This window comes from Heloderma suspectum, chromosome 5 (genome assembly GCF_057233095.1).
Source record: "Heloderma suspectum isolate Gila_16-S chromosome 5, 16-S_ref, whole genome shotgun sequence".
Lineage (NCBI taxonomy): Eukaryota > Metazoa > Chordata > Lepidosauria > Squamata > Helodermatidae > Heloderma > Heloderma suspectum.
In genome coordinates, this window is record NC_139462.1 from 28,315,837 (window position 1) to 28,335,755 (window position 19,919).

A 19,919-nucleotide genomic window follows, 5' to 3' on the forward strand; every position below is an offset into this window, starting at 1 on the left:
TCTTGTGCCCTAATTCAGATGAATCTGAGAATGGCCATGGGGTTTTCACATGCCCAAGCAAGGCTATTTACAGCGCTGCTCTTGGAGAGGGTCATTGAAACCTAATTCCAATAAATATTTCGATTTAGAGAAAGAGAGAATACTGTTCTTTTTACAAGCCTGCCATGATCTTCTTTTTATATATATAAACCAACCAGCTAGCACTGTTATTACTTTCTTACATAGCTGTCATTGCAGGGTGTCAGATCACTTGTCTTCCTGTGCCCCCTGTCTCCCCAGCTTACTTGGAATTAATCCTTATAACTGCAGAGAGCGGGAGGGAGAACACAACCACGTGGGCAAAGCTTTATTTGAATTAGAGTTATAAAGAAGTGTGCTTCAGAAGAAGCAATCAGATGCTTGCCCTCATTATTCAGTGACTAATTGCTCCCTAGCAGACAGCTCATGTGCAACAAGATGACTCTAATAGCACCCTCAGACTCAGCAGACGTGTTGTTGTTTGCCAAGTGCAATCATCTAAATATTCTTTAAAATTTGTAATGTGCATTTAATCGACACCTTACAATTCTGGCCATAGCACTGTTGAGGAATTACAAATTGTCAGGACCAAAATACTAACAACAACAACAACGTGTTGCTGTTTTGCTGCTGCTGTTGTTGTTTCAAAAAGAGATGCCAGTGTGTTTATAAGACCTGGCATCCTGATCCTATGACCTGCGGCAGCACAAAAGGGAGGTTGGCACAACTGCAGCTAAAGCAGCATCTTAAACATGAACATTGAGACAGTACAAAAGCCACTTGAGTGCGTGCATTTGACCCATTTGCATTAGGGTTTCATGTGCACTAACAAGCCATGGTTTTTTAAGACACTGCAACACCACAGACTTCAATTAGGTTAGTAGTCATTTCTTTACTCCAACTGTAATTCTGGAGAGTGGAAGGGGGGGGGGGTCTGGAGGACTAAGGGATCTCTATAATCCTTGCTAAACTGTAGTTCCAGGATTGTTTGGGGAAGTCTGCTAAACTGGAATACGTTCATAATGTGACTTACTATCTGGAATTCCAGGTCAGATGTTGATCCTAAAATGAGAAAGATGGGAGCCAAAAATGAGTAAAATTGTGCCAGTCCTTCCACAAAAGTTATGGCACATGCAGACTGTGGGAGCAGGGGGTGCCCTTTGGAGCCTTTTCTGATCCTGACACAAGCATGCCTTATGCTTGTGCTAGCCTATTGAAATGTTTGGATTTGCTTTGGGCAGAATAATGTAGTCAGTAATGTCCAAGATGGGAAAACTGGGACAGGAACATAGAATACTGACTTATACTAGGTCAGACTATTTCTCCATCGTCCATTATTCCTACTCTGAGTATCAGTGGCACTCCAGATCCTCAGGAAGAGCTCTTTCATGTTGCCTGCTAAAGAAAGATATTATGGATTGAACCAGAGAGCTTTTATATGTGTAGTGTGTGTTCTGCCATTGAGCGTCACCCCCTCTCCTAAATGTAGATTGTTGATTTCTTTTTATCAATTTATTTTTTAATCCTTCTGTTAATAATAATCATACTTCATTTCTCTTATGCTGTGATTGTCTGTCTGCCGAAATGGTCGGAAAGTAAACATAGTTATGGCATTGCTTTGGTTTGCCTTTTGAGAGATGAAAAGAATAACTTCTAGAGTTTTAAGATGTGCAGGGAAATTATTTTTTCCCACTGCTGTGTCCCAATGGATTGTTCTGCAGCATCTGTTGCACTGATCATTTATACTAACAGCAATACATGGAGGGAAATTGCTGTGTTAGCTGTTATGTTGGGGAATTATATGGCCACCCTGAGTCCTGTAAGCAACTGATTAAAAATTGCGAGGTGTTCTCATTAGAAACAGGGGACTTAGGAACACCTTCATCCTACCCCCATTCCCATAATGTGCACAGCAAGTACCCTTACAACGACAGGGTGCTACGATATATGATGTGATGTTGTGGAGAGCACTGTCAGGAGATGCAGAAGCTTATTAAGAGAAGTAGTGGCAACCTGAAATTAGAAATGGCAGTACCTTACATTTTTTACAGTATCCTTCACTACAATACTTCAGAGCAGGGCCAGCATCAAGGGTAGGCATGGTTGGGCACCTACTGAAGGTCCACACCCCAGCAGGGGCCCGCTGACAACAGCCCCTTGGACTTGCTCCTTCTCTTCACCGCTGCGACCTGCTTGTTCAACTGCCTCTCATTCTGGCCCAGGCAGCGGTGGTGGAGAGAAGGAGGAGCAGTAGATGCCACAGCCTCCTTGCTCACTGGCTCTCTGCCTGTCAAGCAAGCAAGGGGTAGCAATGATGGGAAAGAGGATGGCGAGCAACAGCAGCTGGTGACAATGGTGGTGTCTTGCCCAAGGGCCCTCAAAAACCTGGAGCCAGCACTGCTTCAAAGCTTTGACAATCTGAAACATTGAATCTTGTTTATGGGAACACAGATGAGCATAGTCCAGCCCAGAACAGGAGAGCCTGATATGCTTTGGATGGCACTTTGCAATACTAGTCACAGACAAACAACCACAATGTCCAGGGTGATCCAGGCCAGCACGCTGTTTACCTGGGCACTCTTTCCTCCAGCATCTCTTCCCTGCCATCAGCAGACTTGGGCATTAACTGGATCTGGTGGAGCATAATAGGCCAGTACTCTAAGAGGCTGTCCATCGGTTGCCACTGGCCCAGAAATCTGATTAGGTTCCTGGTAAGAATGATCACATTGGTCATTGTAGACTAACATACTCATAATGAAACAGAAACATTGTAGACTAACAACTCATAATGAAACAGAAGATAAACGGAAATAGATTGTCCTTAATCCTTGAAAATTCAAGTCAGTCTGAGGACTGAGATAACAACAGTTTTGTGCAAAATAACTTTTTAAACTGCCAAGGAGATGTTGCCAGAATTTTGAGTAGCTTTCAGGGACTCTTTGGGAAAGTCTTGATGAATCCCTGATTGATCTAAGGATGCATGAGCATCTCTTTTTCCAATCCAAATGAGGGGACTCAAAGGATTGATGTTTGCATGTGCACCAAGCTACCTTTTCAGTTTGTTGCTTGTTACATTCACACTATTTTTTTCTGGAGAAAAAGGTACTGAAACTCTTGGATCATGCTTCCTCAGGAGTAGATGGCAATTAAACTGTAATGAAGAGCATTAAAATAGTGGAAAAACTGCCTCTCTCTCTCTCTATATATATATATATACATATACATATTAGAAGAAAAGATGCTGGCACTCAGTTCCAGTGAATTCCAGAAAAAAAGCACTGCATTTACAGACTAAGTTGAGGTACACATGAAAAACCTGCAATTGTTGCTGCAGAGGGTAAAGAAAGAGCCAATAAATATTGTAGCTTCCGCTTCCCATGTAGGCCATCAGAGGTATCCCATTCTACACCTACTCCCCATCAACCTGTAGCCATTTTAAAATGTAGAGACCAGGGCTGTGGGGGGGAGAATAGACAAATTCATGAAAGGTAAGTCTTATCAATGGCTATTAGCCATGATGAGACAAACAAGCTTCCATGATGAGAGGCAGTGTATCTCTGACTGCTGGACACAAATAAAAGAAATAGCTATTATATCATGTCCTGCAAATGAGCTTCCAAAGGCAACTGCGTGGCTGCTTCTGGAGACAGAATGCTTTGTTCAACCCAATTTGAGACAATTCTTATGCTATATTTTTATCCAGCATTTCCTCCAAGGATCTTAAATTGATGTACACACAACAACATTTTGAGGTAGATTAGGCTAAGAGTGCTGGACACAAGATGATTGGCAGTGGGGACAGGACCCCATTGCCCAACAATGCCATCCCCTGATGCCAGCACTGAGCACAACAGTACTCAGAGCTAGGTTTCCCTGTCGTGGGGCACACCTAACATGTGTCACTGCATGGCCAATATCTACAGTGACTGGCCCAAGCTTATTCTATTAGTTTTGTGGCTGAGCACCAATTCCTGGACTAGATCATGCTCTCACCTCCCTTCCAGGCTCCTTCCAACTCAAATGGGGCTGCCCATTGAAGGCTATGACATCGTATAAGTTTGTGTTAACATTATCCTATGCCTTACATGAGCATTTTGTAATGTGCCATTGGGTTTTCAAAAGACTGTGCATATACAGCCCTTTTATCTGTCCTTAAGTGTCATCAGTTAGATTTGTGCATTTACGTAAAGCTAATTTGTGCCAGCAAAGCCTTAATGGGCCCTAGGTGTTAGACTGCAGCAGTCCTTCAGAAAGTCTAATGAATGTCATTAAAAAAATAAAGGCATGGTTAAGTGGTCCTCAAGGATGGGTAAATAGAGGGAAATATGTCAGGTCTGCAGACTTTAGGGACCATCAGAACATTGATTTGAAGCTTCTGGTATTTCAGAACTCCATATATAAAGATTCTAATTTGCATATGTCTATGAAAAAGTTAACCGTTGGGGGTAAATAGAAAATGCTCTGACAACAAGATGAAGAAGCTAGAAGACTACCAAAGCAACAAAAATCTGTGAAAATCTTTCTATAAAATATAATGCAGCAAAACAGAAACCCTGTTTGTTAAATTTGTGTATAAATAATATAGAGATAATCAAAATACAGATGAAAGAATCTTTTACCTGTATCAATGAAGGAAGTTTGGGCCTGGAATGTGAGTCCCTGTTCAGGTGGCACCCAGCTTTCAGCTAATGCTTATGGGGTAGGGGAGTGAAATTATGGTGGCAAACCCTGCCCCACACATGTTCAGTTTCAGGTCAGAATAAAGGCTACACATGTACAACTGTATGTGCATAGTTGTACATGAATAGGTTATGAATGTGAGGACATTGGGGAGCAGGGGCAACAGACATGATCCCATGCACCCCTTCCACTCCTTCAGTGAACTCTTGATGTTGATTGAAAAGGGCGTGGGTCTCTACCAGGGTGCAGCTAGGCCTGGAACTTGGATCTGAAGTCAAGGGCCCCACAGCCCAGGGTGGGCCCAATGACCACCCAGACAGTAGCAGGTGATGAGGGCAGCAGACTCAAACTCTATTTTATTCCTGTAGTCATGATGGTGCTATGATTTATGTTAGTCTAAAATACAAAATTGCACATGCTCAGAATGCATACATTTTAACAACAACAAAATGACCACCAGTAGCACATCCAGTTTATAAATGTATAGATTTAGAAATTTAAAATTTAGAGATTTAAAAAATGCAGGAGAGGGAGAGAGAGAGAGAGTTTTTTTTTAATGTGAAGCGTTTCGTTATAAAACACCAGCTTCAGTCACAAATAAGAATATACTACACTACCACTCATAAGCTGAGCCAGAACCAATCAGGAACAGGTCAAACCTCAGTGAGGGAACATGGATTAACTATCAGCACCTGCATTCAACAGCCAGTCAAGCCGTATTAATGAAAATCATGGCTTGTTGCATCTCATCCTTTACATTGATATCAGATTTCAGTTTATCAATAAACATTGCTTCCTTAATCTTTCTGCTTCGGAGGCTCCGTTCAAGTGCCAGCACAGAGATCTTCACAAAAGTTGCTCTGCCAGCATCTTTCTCCCTCATATGTAGGGACCAAGGTCTATCATGTGTTTCAGTATGCTGAGTATCAGCCGAGTGCTCTTTATATCATTTCAGAAGAGGTCTTCCAGTTTTAAATCAGGGTTGACAAACCATTTTGTTGTTGTTCTAACATATCAGGAATGTAGAAGCAGTTGTAAAGCATGGAATGGCAGTGGGTTAAAGAAATGTTAGTTGTGTGCTTCACAACTGAAGTAAAACATGTGACTGTCTATAGAGGGCCTCTATAACACCATTAAGTTCAGGTTCTAAATTAGTGCTGTTCTGAAAAAAAAAACTCTGATATTTTTTCAACCATTCTAGTTCAATTTGATAGAAAAGAAATTGCTTTCAAGAAGAAATTCAAAGGAGAAGAAATTTTGGGAAAATTCTCATGGATTGGGTTCAGGGTTCTTGTGCTTACCTTACTGTCCTGTCTTCCATTGGACAATAATCTCCATGGCAGCCTCCATGGCTTCCTGCACTTCAATTAAAGCCCAAGGGAAGACATCATGAGGTAGTTCCTCCCATGGGGCTTTTTCAGTTCAGGAAGTGCAGGAAGCCTGGGAGGCTGCAGAGCAACAGGGAGATGCATAATTTAAAGGAAACACACGCACACGCACACACTGCACCTTTGGCCACCTTGCAGTGATTAAATAAGCTCGAAAACACCATCAAAATAAATTCAGACTAAATTATCAAACGCCCTGAGAATGAAGTGGAGGCTGGAAGCCTCTACACAGTTGGTGCTGTTGCCACTTGTAGTGGCTATGGAAAAAGCAAAAAAAAATCTTAGAAAACAGAAGAAGAAGCTGTGCTGTAACCCCTGCCAATAGTAAGTCCTATCTGTGAGAAACTGTTGGAACATTTCTCCTCCCATTGGTGCAACTGGGTGAAACAGTTTCTCTCTGCTCATGAAAAGGCTGGAGAATTTTGACAGGCCATTTGCTCACAGCTCTAGTCTAAAAGTACCTAGCCGCTCCACTTGGATCCCTGCATTGAGCAGGGGGTTGGACTCGATGGTCTTGTAGGCCTCTTCCAACCCCACTATTCTATGATTCTATGACTGTCTATGCCAATTGATGTTTACTTTTTAGCCCATCTTTGATCTGCTTCTGAAGTACAGCGGTTCGCCATCAAACTATTATCCAAATATATGTATTACAGTTACCTCCATTTTTGTCATTTTTAATATGTGTGGTAGCTGACTTAGTACGCAGTTTCAGTAACCACCTTCCTTTCCTCTGCCTCCTGAGTTGCAAAGCCATTATTTGTGGTAATTGCAGATAGTACAGAAGAGCCTGGTTGTGTCCAGTGATTCTCCCACATAGAGCTTCCCTCCTATGAAAATGCAATCCCTGACAAGGAAAGAAAGCTTGTCCAGTGATGGAGCATTATCATTTATTTCTGACCTGATTCTCACTTGACTGTAGTAGCCCCACTTAGGTACACCCGCTCACACATTACCCATCACATGAGCAGGGAGAGTGAGGATGTGTTCGCTGGCCCCACCCCTCCATTGAGTTCCTGGCACACAAGCCCTGCCACCTCCCATGTGTTGGGGTTGAACAAGTTGGGGCTGATCAGGGTTCTAAATCACATGGGAAGGCTCTGCAAGTAGCCCTGTGTCCCAGCTGCTTACATTTAGCACCACTGCATGGAGAGTGGTGAGGCCAAGCCATCAGGAACGTGATGGAGGGAGCACAGGGGGCAGTATCCAATGGGGACATTCCGCAAACTCAAACAGTGCTAGCGGAGCTCCACTGAATCTTTCCATTGTGCAAGTGTGTGCCCAATGCCCATTACACTTGCGCAACTGGCTGTGCAAGCAGTTGCACAATGCGTTTCACAATGGGTGCAAACAGTTGCATAACCCGTTGCACAAGCAGAATGTGCAACATATTTATTTATTTATTTATTTCTATACTGCCCAATACCCAAAGCTATTGGGGGGGCAGTTCACCCCCAAAAATGTGTTGCACAGCAGGTTGCATGAGTGTTACGCAAAACCACTTGCACAGCCATGCTTGTGCAAAGGTAACTTTAGCTGAATTCTTCTCTTGAGCATAGTTCAGAACCTAGTTTTCACTAGCGCAATGTCATTTGCACTAACGGAATGATGCAGTTGGATACTGCCCAGGGAGTGCATCCTCATGTTCCCCTCTCACACAATGGGCGATGCTTGAGTGGGACACTTATATGACACAGTCAAGTTACAGTACAGTGATTCTACCACATTTATTTCTCATTACAATTGTTTTCTATTGATTTGATAGACACTCTCATAGAGAGTGAGCTGGAAGTCACCACATCAGGGCCAGCTCTAATTGTTCAGGTTTTTCTGACATTCTAGACCTCATCGTGTGGCATCAGATACAAATGACATATTCACCGTGAAATACCAACATGGTAAAATCACCTCATGGTGATCAAAACTGAACATGATAATGAAGCCTTTAGTGATGAACATAGCGTGCTCAAGAGCAGGAATTTATTTATTTATTTAATTAATTGCATTTATACCCCGCCTTTTTTTTCCTCTTGCAAGGAACCCAAGGCGGCTTACATTATCCACCTCCTCTCCATTTTATCCTCACAACAACAACCCTGTGAGGTGGGTTGGGCTGAGAGTCTGTGACTGGCCCAAAGTCACCCAGTGAGCTTCCATGGCTGAGTGGGGACTAGAACCCGGATCTCCCAGCTCCCGGTCCAACACTCTCGCCACTACACCACACACTGGCCCAATAGCAGGAATAGCATGAAAAGCCAATGGATTGTGTTCACTCCACTGAAGCACGAAATGGTGCAAATTATTATTCAGTGATTGATATTGTTCCCTGCTCTGAGCATTCTTTCATTCATTAAAATCTCATTCATTTCATTAACTTACATTCATTGTTGTTGTTCTTTAACCTTTCTCCGGCAACAGTGGCAGCAGTGGAGCTGGCTGAAATGACAGCTCCTGCAGACACAACTGTATTTTTCTAGAATGCCTGAATATTGCATTGTTCTAGAGTCATTCTAGAGCAAAAATACTGACACCCCCCCACTGGTGTCTGCCATTTTTTTCTCCATGGTATTGCCTGGAATGATCCAATGTCCAGATCATTCTGGAAAAATACACTGGTACCTTCCAGATGCAGCCACCAGAATATGCTGACCAGCTGTCCTACTTTATAGAGGACAGTCCTCAATTTGAAGGGCTGTCCAGTCCAAGTTTGGTTGGAAGATGAAGAACCACAAGAAGTGAGAGCAGCAGGGAGCTGGCCTAGAAGTTGCCCATCAGCAGTTAACACACAGACTGCAGACTGAGTAGGCATCCAGGCCACTGGTTACAGTCTTCCCCACTATGGGACATGTCTTATATATACTTCTATTTAAATGATAGTAATTATTTCTAAATTTCTATCTACCATATAAATTAGCTTATGCATTATTTATGCAAATCTCCTCTTTTGTCCTCCTCTTATGCAAATCTCCTCCTCGTTGGTGATGCTTTTCCTCCTTTTTCACAATGCGTAAGTGGCCACCCTCCCTCCATCAAAATCATATCCACTGCTGCCCCCAGGCCTAGAGCCGGAAAAGGGCACATAAGAATATGAAAGTGAGTAACAAAGAACGAATCTATTCATACCCATTCATCACTCATGGTGTTCGTTTTAGAATGAATGAAAAAGGAATTCAGTGGATCCCATTTGGTTAAATTCTTCATTCATTCTAAAAAGAAATGCCTGTAAAGACTTGTGTGAGGCAGACCATAGTTTAGAAGCCATTTCCCTTCCAGGCATGGTAGCCACGTCTTATGTTGATGGTAAGCCACCTCTGTCATGAACACAGATGATGAAGATGTGTGTGTGGAGGGGGGGGGGTGCAGTGGCATAGCTCAGTGGCAGAGCACATGCTTTGCATGCAGAAGGTCCTGCCATCTCCTGCTAGGGATGGGAAAGAGTCCTATCTGAAACCCTGGTGTTTAATGGACCAGTGGTTTGACTCAATAGAAGGTAGCTTCATATTTCCTATGGCTTTACAGTGTGCTGATGTTTCACACACTCCTGCAACCAGCCAATATCATGGGAATACTGAGATACCAGCATTCAATATAATCATAACAATTCAAAAGACTGTTTAAAAAAAAAAAGCTTTCTAACAGCTTTAATGGATGGTTAATGGTTTGGATGCTGCTTTTGGTGTTTCAGGATTTTATATGAAGGCATGAGCCAGGTTTGCACAGCATATGCTTGGTCTCTGATGATGACTGGTTTCATAGGGATATTAGTTATCAGTTCCAGAGGGCCTGAGAAGAAAGCTCCTTCCGCCAATGTTGGAGCGAGGGTGAAGTCCAAAAGATGGCCATATCATTGTTGTTATTTTAATTTGTATTTTATTACTGTGAGCTGCTGATTTGAACACCATTTGGTGTAAAGGTGGCATACAACTTTTAACAAATCAGCACAGAACCATCATGTTTTGCTTTTGCTCTGTGCTTTTATTGGGTTGGATTCAACAGTCCACTCACGCAACATGACTTCTGGTGACACAACATGACTTCTTCTTGGTCTCCTCCCCGCTTCAGCCCCTTGAGTGTACCCCAAACCTGCTCCAGAGGTCCCCCAAGAAAAGGACAATTAAAATGATCAAGGGGCTGGAGCAATTCCCCTGTTACTGTGACTGTGATGGTTTAGCTTTAAAAAACAGTGAATAAGGTAAGACATGATAGAAGTGTATGCAGGGTGTAGAAAAAGTAGGGATGTATGAGAAATTCATTTGAGTTCATTTACCCAGTTTGCACCTTCTGGACCAAATACAGACTCTGATGCAATTTGCAGTCAAAGCCCGTACATTTCTGAACTTGCAATCTGATTTGTGGAGCAAAAAACAAGTGTGTACAACATGTGCACATTTGAAAAATGCACATGAAAAAAGCATAATTTTGAAAAATGCACACAAATATGCTTGAGGATGGGGACAAGGATGGGGACATTTCAAAGATGCGTACAACTGATGTGTACATTTGGGAAAATACACACAAAAATATGCATGGATCTAACCCATTATTTATTTATTTTCATTTCCATAGTTGAGGTTTTAAACTATTAATTATTGTTTTCATTTTTTTATAATTGGGGGTCACCTTTGTGAGATCTTTGAATCTTAAAGGTGAGATACGACTGAAATAAATTACTGCCTATGTCTGCACCTTATTTTGCCCTTTAAAAGAAAACGACTAGCAGTGCCCTGATTCTTGCAGATCTCTGTTGTTTAAAAAACCCATTATCTTTTCTTTCTTCTCCTTTCCCCTCTAGTTTCCCTCGTGTCTTAAACTATAAAGGCAATTCTCTTAGCCTTGCTTTGACTTTTAAGAATAATATAAAATAAAATAAAAATGACTTGATAGCTGTCGTCATGCATGTTGCCCTTTGTTTTTTCTAGCAGCTTCAAAGTTTTGAATCATGTCTCCTGTGTTTCTTATCTTCACCATCACTTAAGGTCTCTTCAGGACCTCTCCAGGCAGACTGATATTCCTTATGGCACTGTTTTGGATTCTGCAGTCTATGAGCATGTCCGAGTGAAAGGGATGAACCCTTTTGAGAAGAACAACATGTATTCCAAACTGTGGCAGATGATTAACCGAAGTAACGGGTCCGAGAATAATGTGCAGGAATCCCAAGCAGGCATTCAAAAGGTAAAGGCTGTGGTCTACCTTTTCCCTTAACAAATTGAAAAGCCCTTCTGAATTGCTGAATACTTTGCTGTTATCTGTAGAACTGGCATTTTAACAGCACATAAAATAATGATCTTATACCAAACTTGGCAAGTGGTTTATATAATGTATTACAACCTAACACAAGGGCTTGTGATTTCTTCATTCATTTAATTTTTCAAATGAAAAATAAAAAATCCTATTTTTTCTTGAAAAGATAAGCCAGTTTACCAAGTTTTCTTTTGAATGTGCATGTATGCATTTATCTGTTTTGCTCTCCATGTAAAGAGGTTAGGATAAGCCCCATTGGTTTTAGCTCAGTTTTAATTTATTCAGTAGGAAGAATGAAGTGACCAGTTGCAATCCAGCAAGTTACTACTGATTAAGTAGTAACAGAAGTAAAAGCAACACTTCCTTCTACTTGTTCCTTCCCAAATCTTGCCATCCAGTTTGTAACTTGACAAGCCAAAGAAGCTCCTTACCATAAGAGCAGTCCACCATTGAGTCAAATTGCCTAAGGAGGTTGTGGGGTCTCCTTCCCTGGAGGTTTTCCAAAGGTTGGATGTGCACTTGCTCTTTACTGCAGGATAACTAGTTTTATAGTAGTGGGTTAGGTGGTCTGCTGGAAACTTCCAACCATATGATTTTATCAGAAGTTCAGAATTATCATTTTAAGGTTGGTTTGCTTCAGAGAATTTGCATGGCCGTTTAAGAAAGTCTGTTTCTTCAGATGTTTATCCTAGTTGAAAAGGAAGGGATGGGAAGCACTAGTTAACAGTGCCACTCGACATGCTATCCTCCAGTAGAACCAACTCAGCCTCCAGAGCCTAGCCAGCATAAAAAGGCCCCAGTAGACATTTGCTGAGAGACCCACCGTTGAACCATGATGCCATCTTTCCATGCTAGTGTACACATGGGAGCTGTAATGTTCTGTGCACACTCTAGCACTGTGATGTTCCATGCACACATTAGGCAGAGGGCCAAAGGGCCAAATCCAGCCTCCCCAGACACCTGCGCCGCCTTTCTCTGGCTCCACCCCCTTTCCCCTTCCACCAATCATTTCTTGGTTTCTCAGAGTTTGCACAATTTGTCTCGATTCTAAAAGATTAAAATGACTCTCTTGAGGCTTAGTTACTGTCAGTAAGAGCTTTAAGCTACGACATGGTGATATGTTTTGTATTTTGTGCCCTGCCCTTTTTTGCCTTTGGCACCACCCACAACTTGAATGCAGCTCCTGAGAGCTTCCCCAAAGCTGAATTTGGCCTGTGAGCTGAAAGAGCTGGAAAAGGTTCCCCAGCCCTGCTCTAGCAGGATATTTTGGTATAATCTACTAGTATAGATTGACTAATCTATACAATGATCGCAGTAACGGCCTTTGATTTGGAAGTCTCTTTCTCTAATCGCAGATGTTTTAACTTTTAAGGCAGGATGTGATTATGCAGCAGTTATGCAGTAAAGGAAACCACTTTATACTCTCAAGGCCATTGGTTACTTTTTCACATTTCTAGAAGTTAAATAAGGACTAGGAGGGGCCACAAACAGCCTCTAGCCCATGATCCCACAAAATGTTGCTGTGCCACAGAATGTATGAAACTCAGAGTTCACAGTGTAATTACATTATTTTTGTTGTGTTTCTTTTAGCTCTAGCCATGAGGGAAAGTGGAGTGCGGGAGAGAGATGTCCATGCATTTTTAATAAGCTGTTATATCACAGAAAGTGCGACCTTTGCTTCTGATCTGCTAGTTTACTTCATACAGGGAGGTGTTATTTTGTTTTTTGTTTTACATGGGGGAGCATTCAAAAATATGGCTTGCCTCTCAAGGGGTACACTCCAAAATTACCCCTCCTCAGTCTACCAACTCATTCTGTGTAACATGTAGAATTGAAGCACTGAGCAAACACTCAGTTAATAAATTATCAGGATGGAGCATAGAGGGAAATTGGAGTTATGCATTCAAAGGAACTTAACAAAAAACACCCTTTAAGCTTGTATTCTAATAAAAAGTTGTACTTTCAAAATAAATAAAAATGTAAGTATTGGATGAGTTCTTTTTAGACACAGAACATAAGAAGAGCCCTGTTGGATCAGACAAAAGGCCTATCTAGTTCAGCATTCTGTTCCCATGGTGGCCAACAAGATGCCCCAATAGGAAGCCCACAAGCAGGACATGAATGCAATGACACCTTCCTGCTCATGTTTCAGCGCAACTGGATATGAATCTGTCCAACAATAACTACTATTACTTAGGGATGATGGAGAAATCCGCCATGGACTCCAGTGAGTCCGTGGCAGAATGGACCCCAGGAGTCCGTGGCGGAATGGACTGCTCCCCACCACCACCCTGTGAACTCTGGTAGGGACAGACCCTATCTGATGCTGGCCAGTCCGTGTCCATCTGCTGCCGTCCGCAGCCATCCGCTGCTGGGCTGCGGACGCAAATGGCGTCCAGACAAATGGCGTCCGCTACGCCATTTGTGTCCCTGCTCTTTGCCGTGATAGGCTACATAAATATTTATGTGGCCTATCACAGCCAAGGGCAGGGAAGCAAATGCCGTCCACTATGCTGGACGCCATTTGTGTGGCAGTGGATGGAAGTCCGACTGCTGACGGGCCTGGCTGGCGGCTCCGTGGACTTGCCGCGGAGCGGAGCCAGCCAGGAAGGATTCTGGGGGGAGGGACAGATCGCCTCCCCCACCCCCCAGTGGACGCCCCAGACCAGATGGGTGATTGGGGTTCGTACACCCCTACTATTACTACAATTGCTATTATAAATCAGGCCTGCAACAAAATGTTGCAGTATATCCTCACACCCTAACAGGATTGCTCCTATTCAGGGTTCCAACCAGTTTTAGGTTAGTTTAAATTTACTTTAAATTTACTCAATATATACTTCTGCAAACCACACCCTTGTTTTGGGGTGGGTTCGTTTTTCTTTCAAACAGATAAGCATTCAACCACCTGTGTCTGCTATTAACTTGTTGTTGTTATTGCTTTGCAATTTTTGGTGCTTACTCAAGACATTGATCTGATGTTCCAAGGCTGTTTCTGTAAGGAGTGATTGACTGATTGATTGATTGATTGATTGCATTTATAGCCCGCCTTTTTTCCTCTTGCAAGGAACCCAAGGCGGCTTACATTCTCCTCCTCCTCTCCATTTTATCCTCACAACAACAACCCTGTGAGGTGGGTTGGGCTGAGAGTGTGTGACTGGCCCAAAGTCACCCAGTGACCTTCCATGGCTGAGTGGGGACTAGAACCCGAATCTCCCAGCTCCTAGTCCAACACTCTTGCCACTAAACCACATTGGCTCTCAAGTGTCCATCATTGGGCAGAATCCAACAAGGTGATTATGCTAGGGGTGCTGGAGAAATTCAAGATGGACTAAAATGAGCTTGGATTTCTAAGAATCTGACCTGCAGAATCCACTGTGGACTAGCCTCCTCTGGCCATATGGAGTCCGTGGACTTTCAGATATTTTTTTTTACTTTCCCAAAATTTATCCTTATTTATTTGTAGGAAACTATGCACGTTTCTGCTGATACTGGTAAATATATGCAAGGAAAAGTTGAATGGAACGGGGGACAATACGCAAAATGTTATATACTAAGTTAAATTATGTAATTCTTGTGAACTCTTTTACGGAATTGGGTATTTTTCCACATAGCAAAAAAAAAGAAGAAAAAAGAATCCATCTGTGAGCGGAGGATGGAACAAAAGGCACTGACAATCCTTGAAAAAACAGACGGGGGGATTTTACGCAATCCGTACATTGTGTAAATGTACTTTACACCCCTGATGATTTTCCTACACCCCCCGAATTTCATTGCACAAGCAGCCGCCACTGCCTGCAGAACAATGATTTAGTGCTTCTGGGCAACCCAAAATGAGCTCCTTCTTTTCTAGAAGGAGGCAGGTCGGCAGGGCTTGCATAAGGGAGCTCTGCTGACCTGCCTCCTTCAAGAAAAGAGTGTTTCCATTAGTTTCAGGGCTTACCCAAGGAAGTGTTAAATCTCCCTTGCATACACGGTGGATCCTGCTTGCTCAATGGAATCAAAAGGACCCACTGCTTGCAGAAGGGAATCGGCAGGAACATATGCACCCTGTTGGATTCTGCCCCTTGTTTTAGGAATTGCTGATATTAAGAAGTACTATGTTGGGTTTACTTTGTTTCTAAGGCTAAGTTGTAGTTTGTATGTCTTGCTTTGTTTTCAGTTCTTTTCAACCGTACGTGTGAGAGGTATTGTGGCATCTATTATAGTCGCTGGTTTAGCTTTTTCGTTCATGAATTATTTTATAATTATAGTAGGTTTATCCCAATATAAGTGATGGTTATTATTGCCATGCACCATCAGGGTGTATGGCACTGTACCACTACCTTCTCCAACTTGACGTCCTCCAGACTACAATTGTGTTGGATTACAGTTGCCATCATTTTTTTTAAGCCTTGTGATACATTAAAAAAAAAAATTAAGCAAACTCCAGGAGAGAGCGGAGGACAGGAAGGCCTGGTGTGCTATGGTCCATGGGGTCACAAAGAGTCGGACACAACTTAATGACTGAACAACAAACAGTTGCCATCATCTCCAGTCAGCTTCCAATCTGCAGTTCAGCAGCAAACATAGGAAGAGGGGAGATGTGGAAGTAGCAAGGGGAGCAAGTGGGGAAGGGGAGCAAGTAAATGAAATTACATTTACTTAGACCATGTCAGTTGGGAATACACAGCAAATATACAGTCTTTTTTGCCTCAGTCTTCAGTGTGCATTATGGGTAAAATAATGTGGATCTACTTTGCAGGATTGTCTTGAGGAAAGATGATGCATATGAAGGGCTTTGAATGCTCTGAAGCAGGGGTGGGAAACTGTCCTACAACTCCCGTGATCTGATATCTCACCATCAGCTATGCTGGCTAGGGCTGATGGAAGTTGCAGGCCAGAACATCTGGAGGGACACAGGTTGCCTACCCTTGCTCTAAATCATTATATAAATGTGAAGTAACATTGGGCTGGACCCAGACGTAGGGTGCAATCGTATGCATGTTTAGACAAAAAAATGTCCTACAAGTCCCAGCATGGGAATACAACTCCCATGGCTGGCTGGGGAATGCAGGGAGCTGTAGGACATTTTTCTGGCTAAACATGCATGGGATTCACCCTTAGTAAATTGAAATTAATGGGACTTAAGTGAGACATGACTAACTTTTCATATTGATTGCAATGGGACTGAAGTTTGAATACCTTAGTGTGGACCGACCCATTGTTATTACCATATTATTCTCTGCCATTCCTTTTTGACATCCAGTGGTTCCAAATACCCTTTACCTCATGATATTTGTCTATGTATGTATACATGCTGTCCCCAGCTTACATTGTCTGTCTTTTTCCCTCAGTCATCTCCTGTGGAGAAAATATTTTCTCAGACTGAAAAGGGGAGAATCATGACGTCCTTAAATAATACTTTAATGCGTTTAACTTTGTGTACAAAATATTTAGCCAGTGGGAAAACTGTGAATTACTGTCAAGAGAAATAAAGCTCTTGAATTTCACAATAAAAGAAGCTTGTCATAGTCTCTCAAACCCAAGACATTAATATTCAGACTTCTACTCAGGTACATGAATAATAGCAGAAAAGGCTTTTTTGCTTTTCTTATTCTACTTGGAATGAACAATGACTGTATTAGTTGACCTGTTTGCGTTGATCGGGATGGGTAGCAATTTAATGATGCCTCCAACGGCTTTCTAATACAGTTGCTGGATCAAGGTGTCATGAAATTGTCTATAGTAGAGTTTAATTTGAAGGATCAGTTTTAAGAAATGCTATGGAACAATGCTGGAGGGGAAATGATGACAACTTGTTGACGGGAACCAGTAGCAAGAAGTTGGATTGGGCTAAAATATGATATGGGACTGAGCTGATTCTGAAAAGGGCCCCTGGAGATCAAAGAGGCCTCGACCCAGGCTGCAACCTTATTACTGGGGCGGGGGGGGGGGGCGGGGGAGATCAGGCTAACTTGCAGATCATGCTTGAGGATATTTATAGAAGCTTATTTCCCTGTATCTATGTACCTATTGTTCAGATCTTGTGGGATTTGCTGGGGCCAATCATAAGCAGTGTTAGAACCAAACAAGCAACAGTCTGAGTAGTAAGTATGTTATCTGGAACATACAGATTGTGCTTGTGTAGTTCAACTAGGACTTGTAATTTGAGAGACCATGATATTTATGCTTCCCTGTGTGACATGCTGTCTCAAGGACTACCATTCCCAGAGTTCTTTGTGTATATCCAGGAGGGCAGCATAGCACATTGTAATAGTCAGAGAAATTGATCCCAGAGACAGTGAGATCCATTGCTGCTGGCCCCAGTGCAAGCTCCCTCACCCTCTGAGGCAGGAGAGAACACATGCTGCTGCCACCACACTGCGCACTCCCTTCCCCCATTGTACATCCCTCTCACCTTTACCTTTGCTGCCACCGTGTTGACTCTATGGAGAACCACACGGTCAGAAGAAGTGGCCACACATCTCTCTATAGGGCAAGAGTAGCAGAAAAGGTAAGGGATGGCATGCAACAAGGGAAACAGGGGGCAAGTGGCTGCTCCAGAGAGCCCCACCAGCCGCTCTCTTGCTATGTCAAATACCATGGCAAGACATTGGCTCCAGAACACTTGCTGGAAGTGGCAAGACAGCAGTGGTGGGCTGTCCAGGCAAGGGTGGCAGGGGGAAGCCACATAGTTTGCTGTTTCTCCCACTCTGCTGCCTGATGTGGGCACCTCACCCTGCTTCATGGGAGGGCCAGCCATGGATGCTGGTAGGATTGAGGGACCCAAAATATATGCGAGTAAATGTGTAGTTTACACAGACATGCACACGCATGCATGCACACATACACACATGCACACACACCCATATCTACTGTAAATACCAATCATGAGATTGTATATATGGGATAGGATCATAGTATGTGTCTGGGAGAGGACACATGTTGTATGTTTGTACTGCCCCCCCCCCAATGCTTGGGCCTTGAGCATAGACTTTTATTGTGGGAATATGCCCAATCATGTCTAAATGGGGCCCTATGTTTTAATTGCTTAAGCGTTAGAAGGGTGGGTCTTACAGTTGTGCTTAGTAAGCTCAAATATAAGCAGCAATTATTTGGATATGGAGAGTGTTTCCATCATCCCAATGGTTCCAGGGTCCATGAACAGTAAACAGAAGTTGTGACTGCCAGGACATGGAAGAACCAAATCTGGCATTGGCTCCCTATATCAATGAGGCTGATCCTTAAAGGAGGCAATGACAGAAAGTTTCATTTGGGAGGCTCACAACACTCATGCCCTGGGGCATTACAGAACACTAATTAAGTGCCACTCTCTGATAAAAAAAAAGCCCCTGCATCTACTGTTTTCCTTCAGTGCCTGGCAATGTGTCTAAGGGGGATGGCACCAGTTTCTCAGAATGTGCTGCTGTCGCTGCCGGTCTGACTTCTGCCTGACTAACACCTGTAGAAGAGGGCACATGGCCACCCTAAGACAACACTACAGAGTCGCCTAGCTGCACTTGCCTTTAGGACAAAGCCACGCAAGGTTGGTGCCAACACATGAGCGGAAAGATGGCAGCACCGCCGCTCAGTTGATCCTTTGATGGATCTGGGTACTGGCAGGTGCCTAAACTCATCAAATACTGATGTTGGCCATGGTAAAGATTAGAAAGGTTGACTGGAACTTCAGCTCTGTTTCCCTCTATGTGTGAATGGTGATAGCAGAGGAGAAAGCACAAGTCACATCAGCCAACAGTGCAGAATAGAATTCAACAGGCAGCCCTCATGCATTCAGTAAATCTAGATCCTTGGGCCGTATTGTAACATACATACAGAACAGCATTAAATGCAACCAAACTGTGTTTGCAAAAGTGGGCATGGCTACATATACTCCCCTGAATATATGTTGGAAGGGAGAAAGCTCAAGCCAGAGGGGAACAAGGAACATGCAGAGATAGCTGATAGTAGGTATCAAACCAGCCACCCTAATGAATGGGCCAGGTGTGCCTATTTTTTATTGACTGATTGATTTGAACCCCACCTTTCCACCAAGAAAATGGAGCTTGAGGTGGCTAACAAACATAAGTTTTAAAAATTTACAATAAAAACGTGGTTAAATTTAGGGTTGTACAGAGACCCCCAAACCTCACGAAGAGTCAGACACGACTGAACGACTGAACAACAACAACCCCAAACCCACCTCGGAGGCTGCTTCAGGGCTTCTGAAGCAGCCCGATTCACTTTGGGTGGATTCAGGGGGCGACCCACTTTGCCCCCCGCCCGCTTACATGGGCCCTTGGGATGCATGCTGTCAGCCATCTTCTTGTTCAAGGGAGTCGTCACCATTATTGTCACTGCTGCTGCCACCACCACCACAACCCCCCCCACACACACACACACACACGCACGCACCAGCTCCTGGGCCCTGGGATGCATGCCAGCAGCCGTCTTTTTGTTCCAGGAAGTTGCCATTTTTAAAATGGCAACTCCCTATATTTCCGGAAATAGATCCTGCACAAATGGCAGCTGTCAAGTATGCTATATTAATGTTGCTTGCTTGATGGCCACCATTTGTGCAGGATCTATTTCCAGAAATTCAGGGAGTTGCCA

At 43.2% G+C, this 19,919-nt stretch overlaps 1 protein-coding gene across 1 annotated transcript in view; it reads left to right on the forward strand.

The window, feature by feature from the left end:
* Nucleotides 1-19,919, forward strand: part of GRID2 (glutamate ionotropic receptor delta type subunit 2) — a 1,421,890-nt gene that overhangs the window by 1,207,593 nt on the left and 194,378 nt on the right. The window contains exon 13 of the mRNA XM_084855634.1: nt 11,063-11,258. Within this exon, the coding sequence (XP_084711760.1) occupies nt 11,063-11,258 (196 nt within the window). The remainder of the gene's footprint in view (nt 1-11,062; nt 11,259-19,919) is intronic.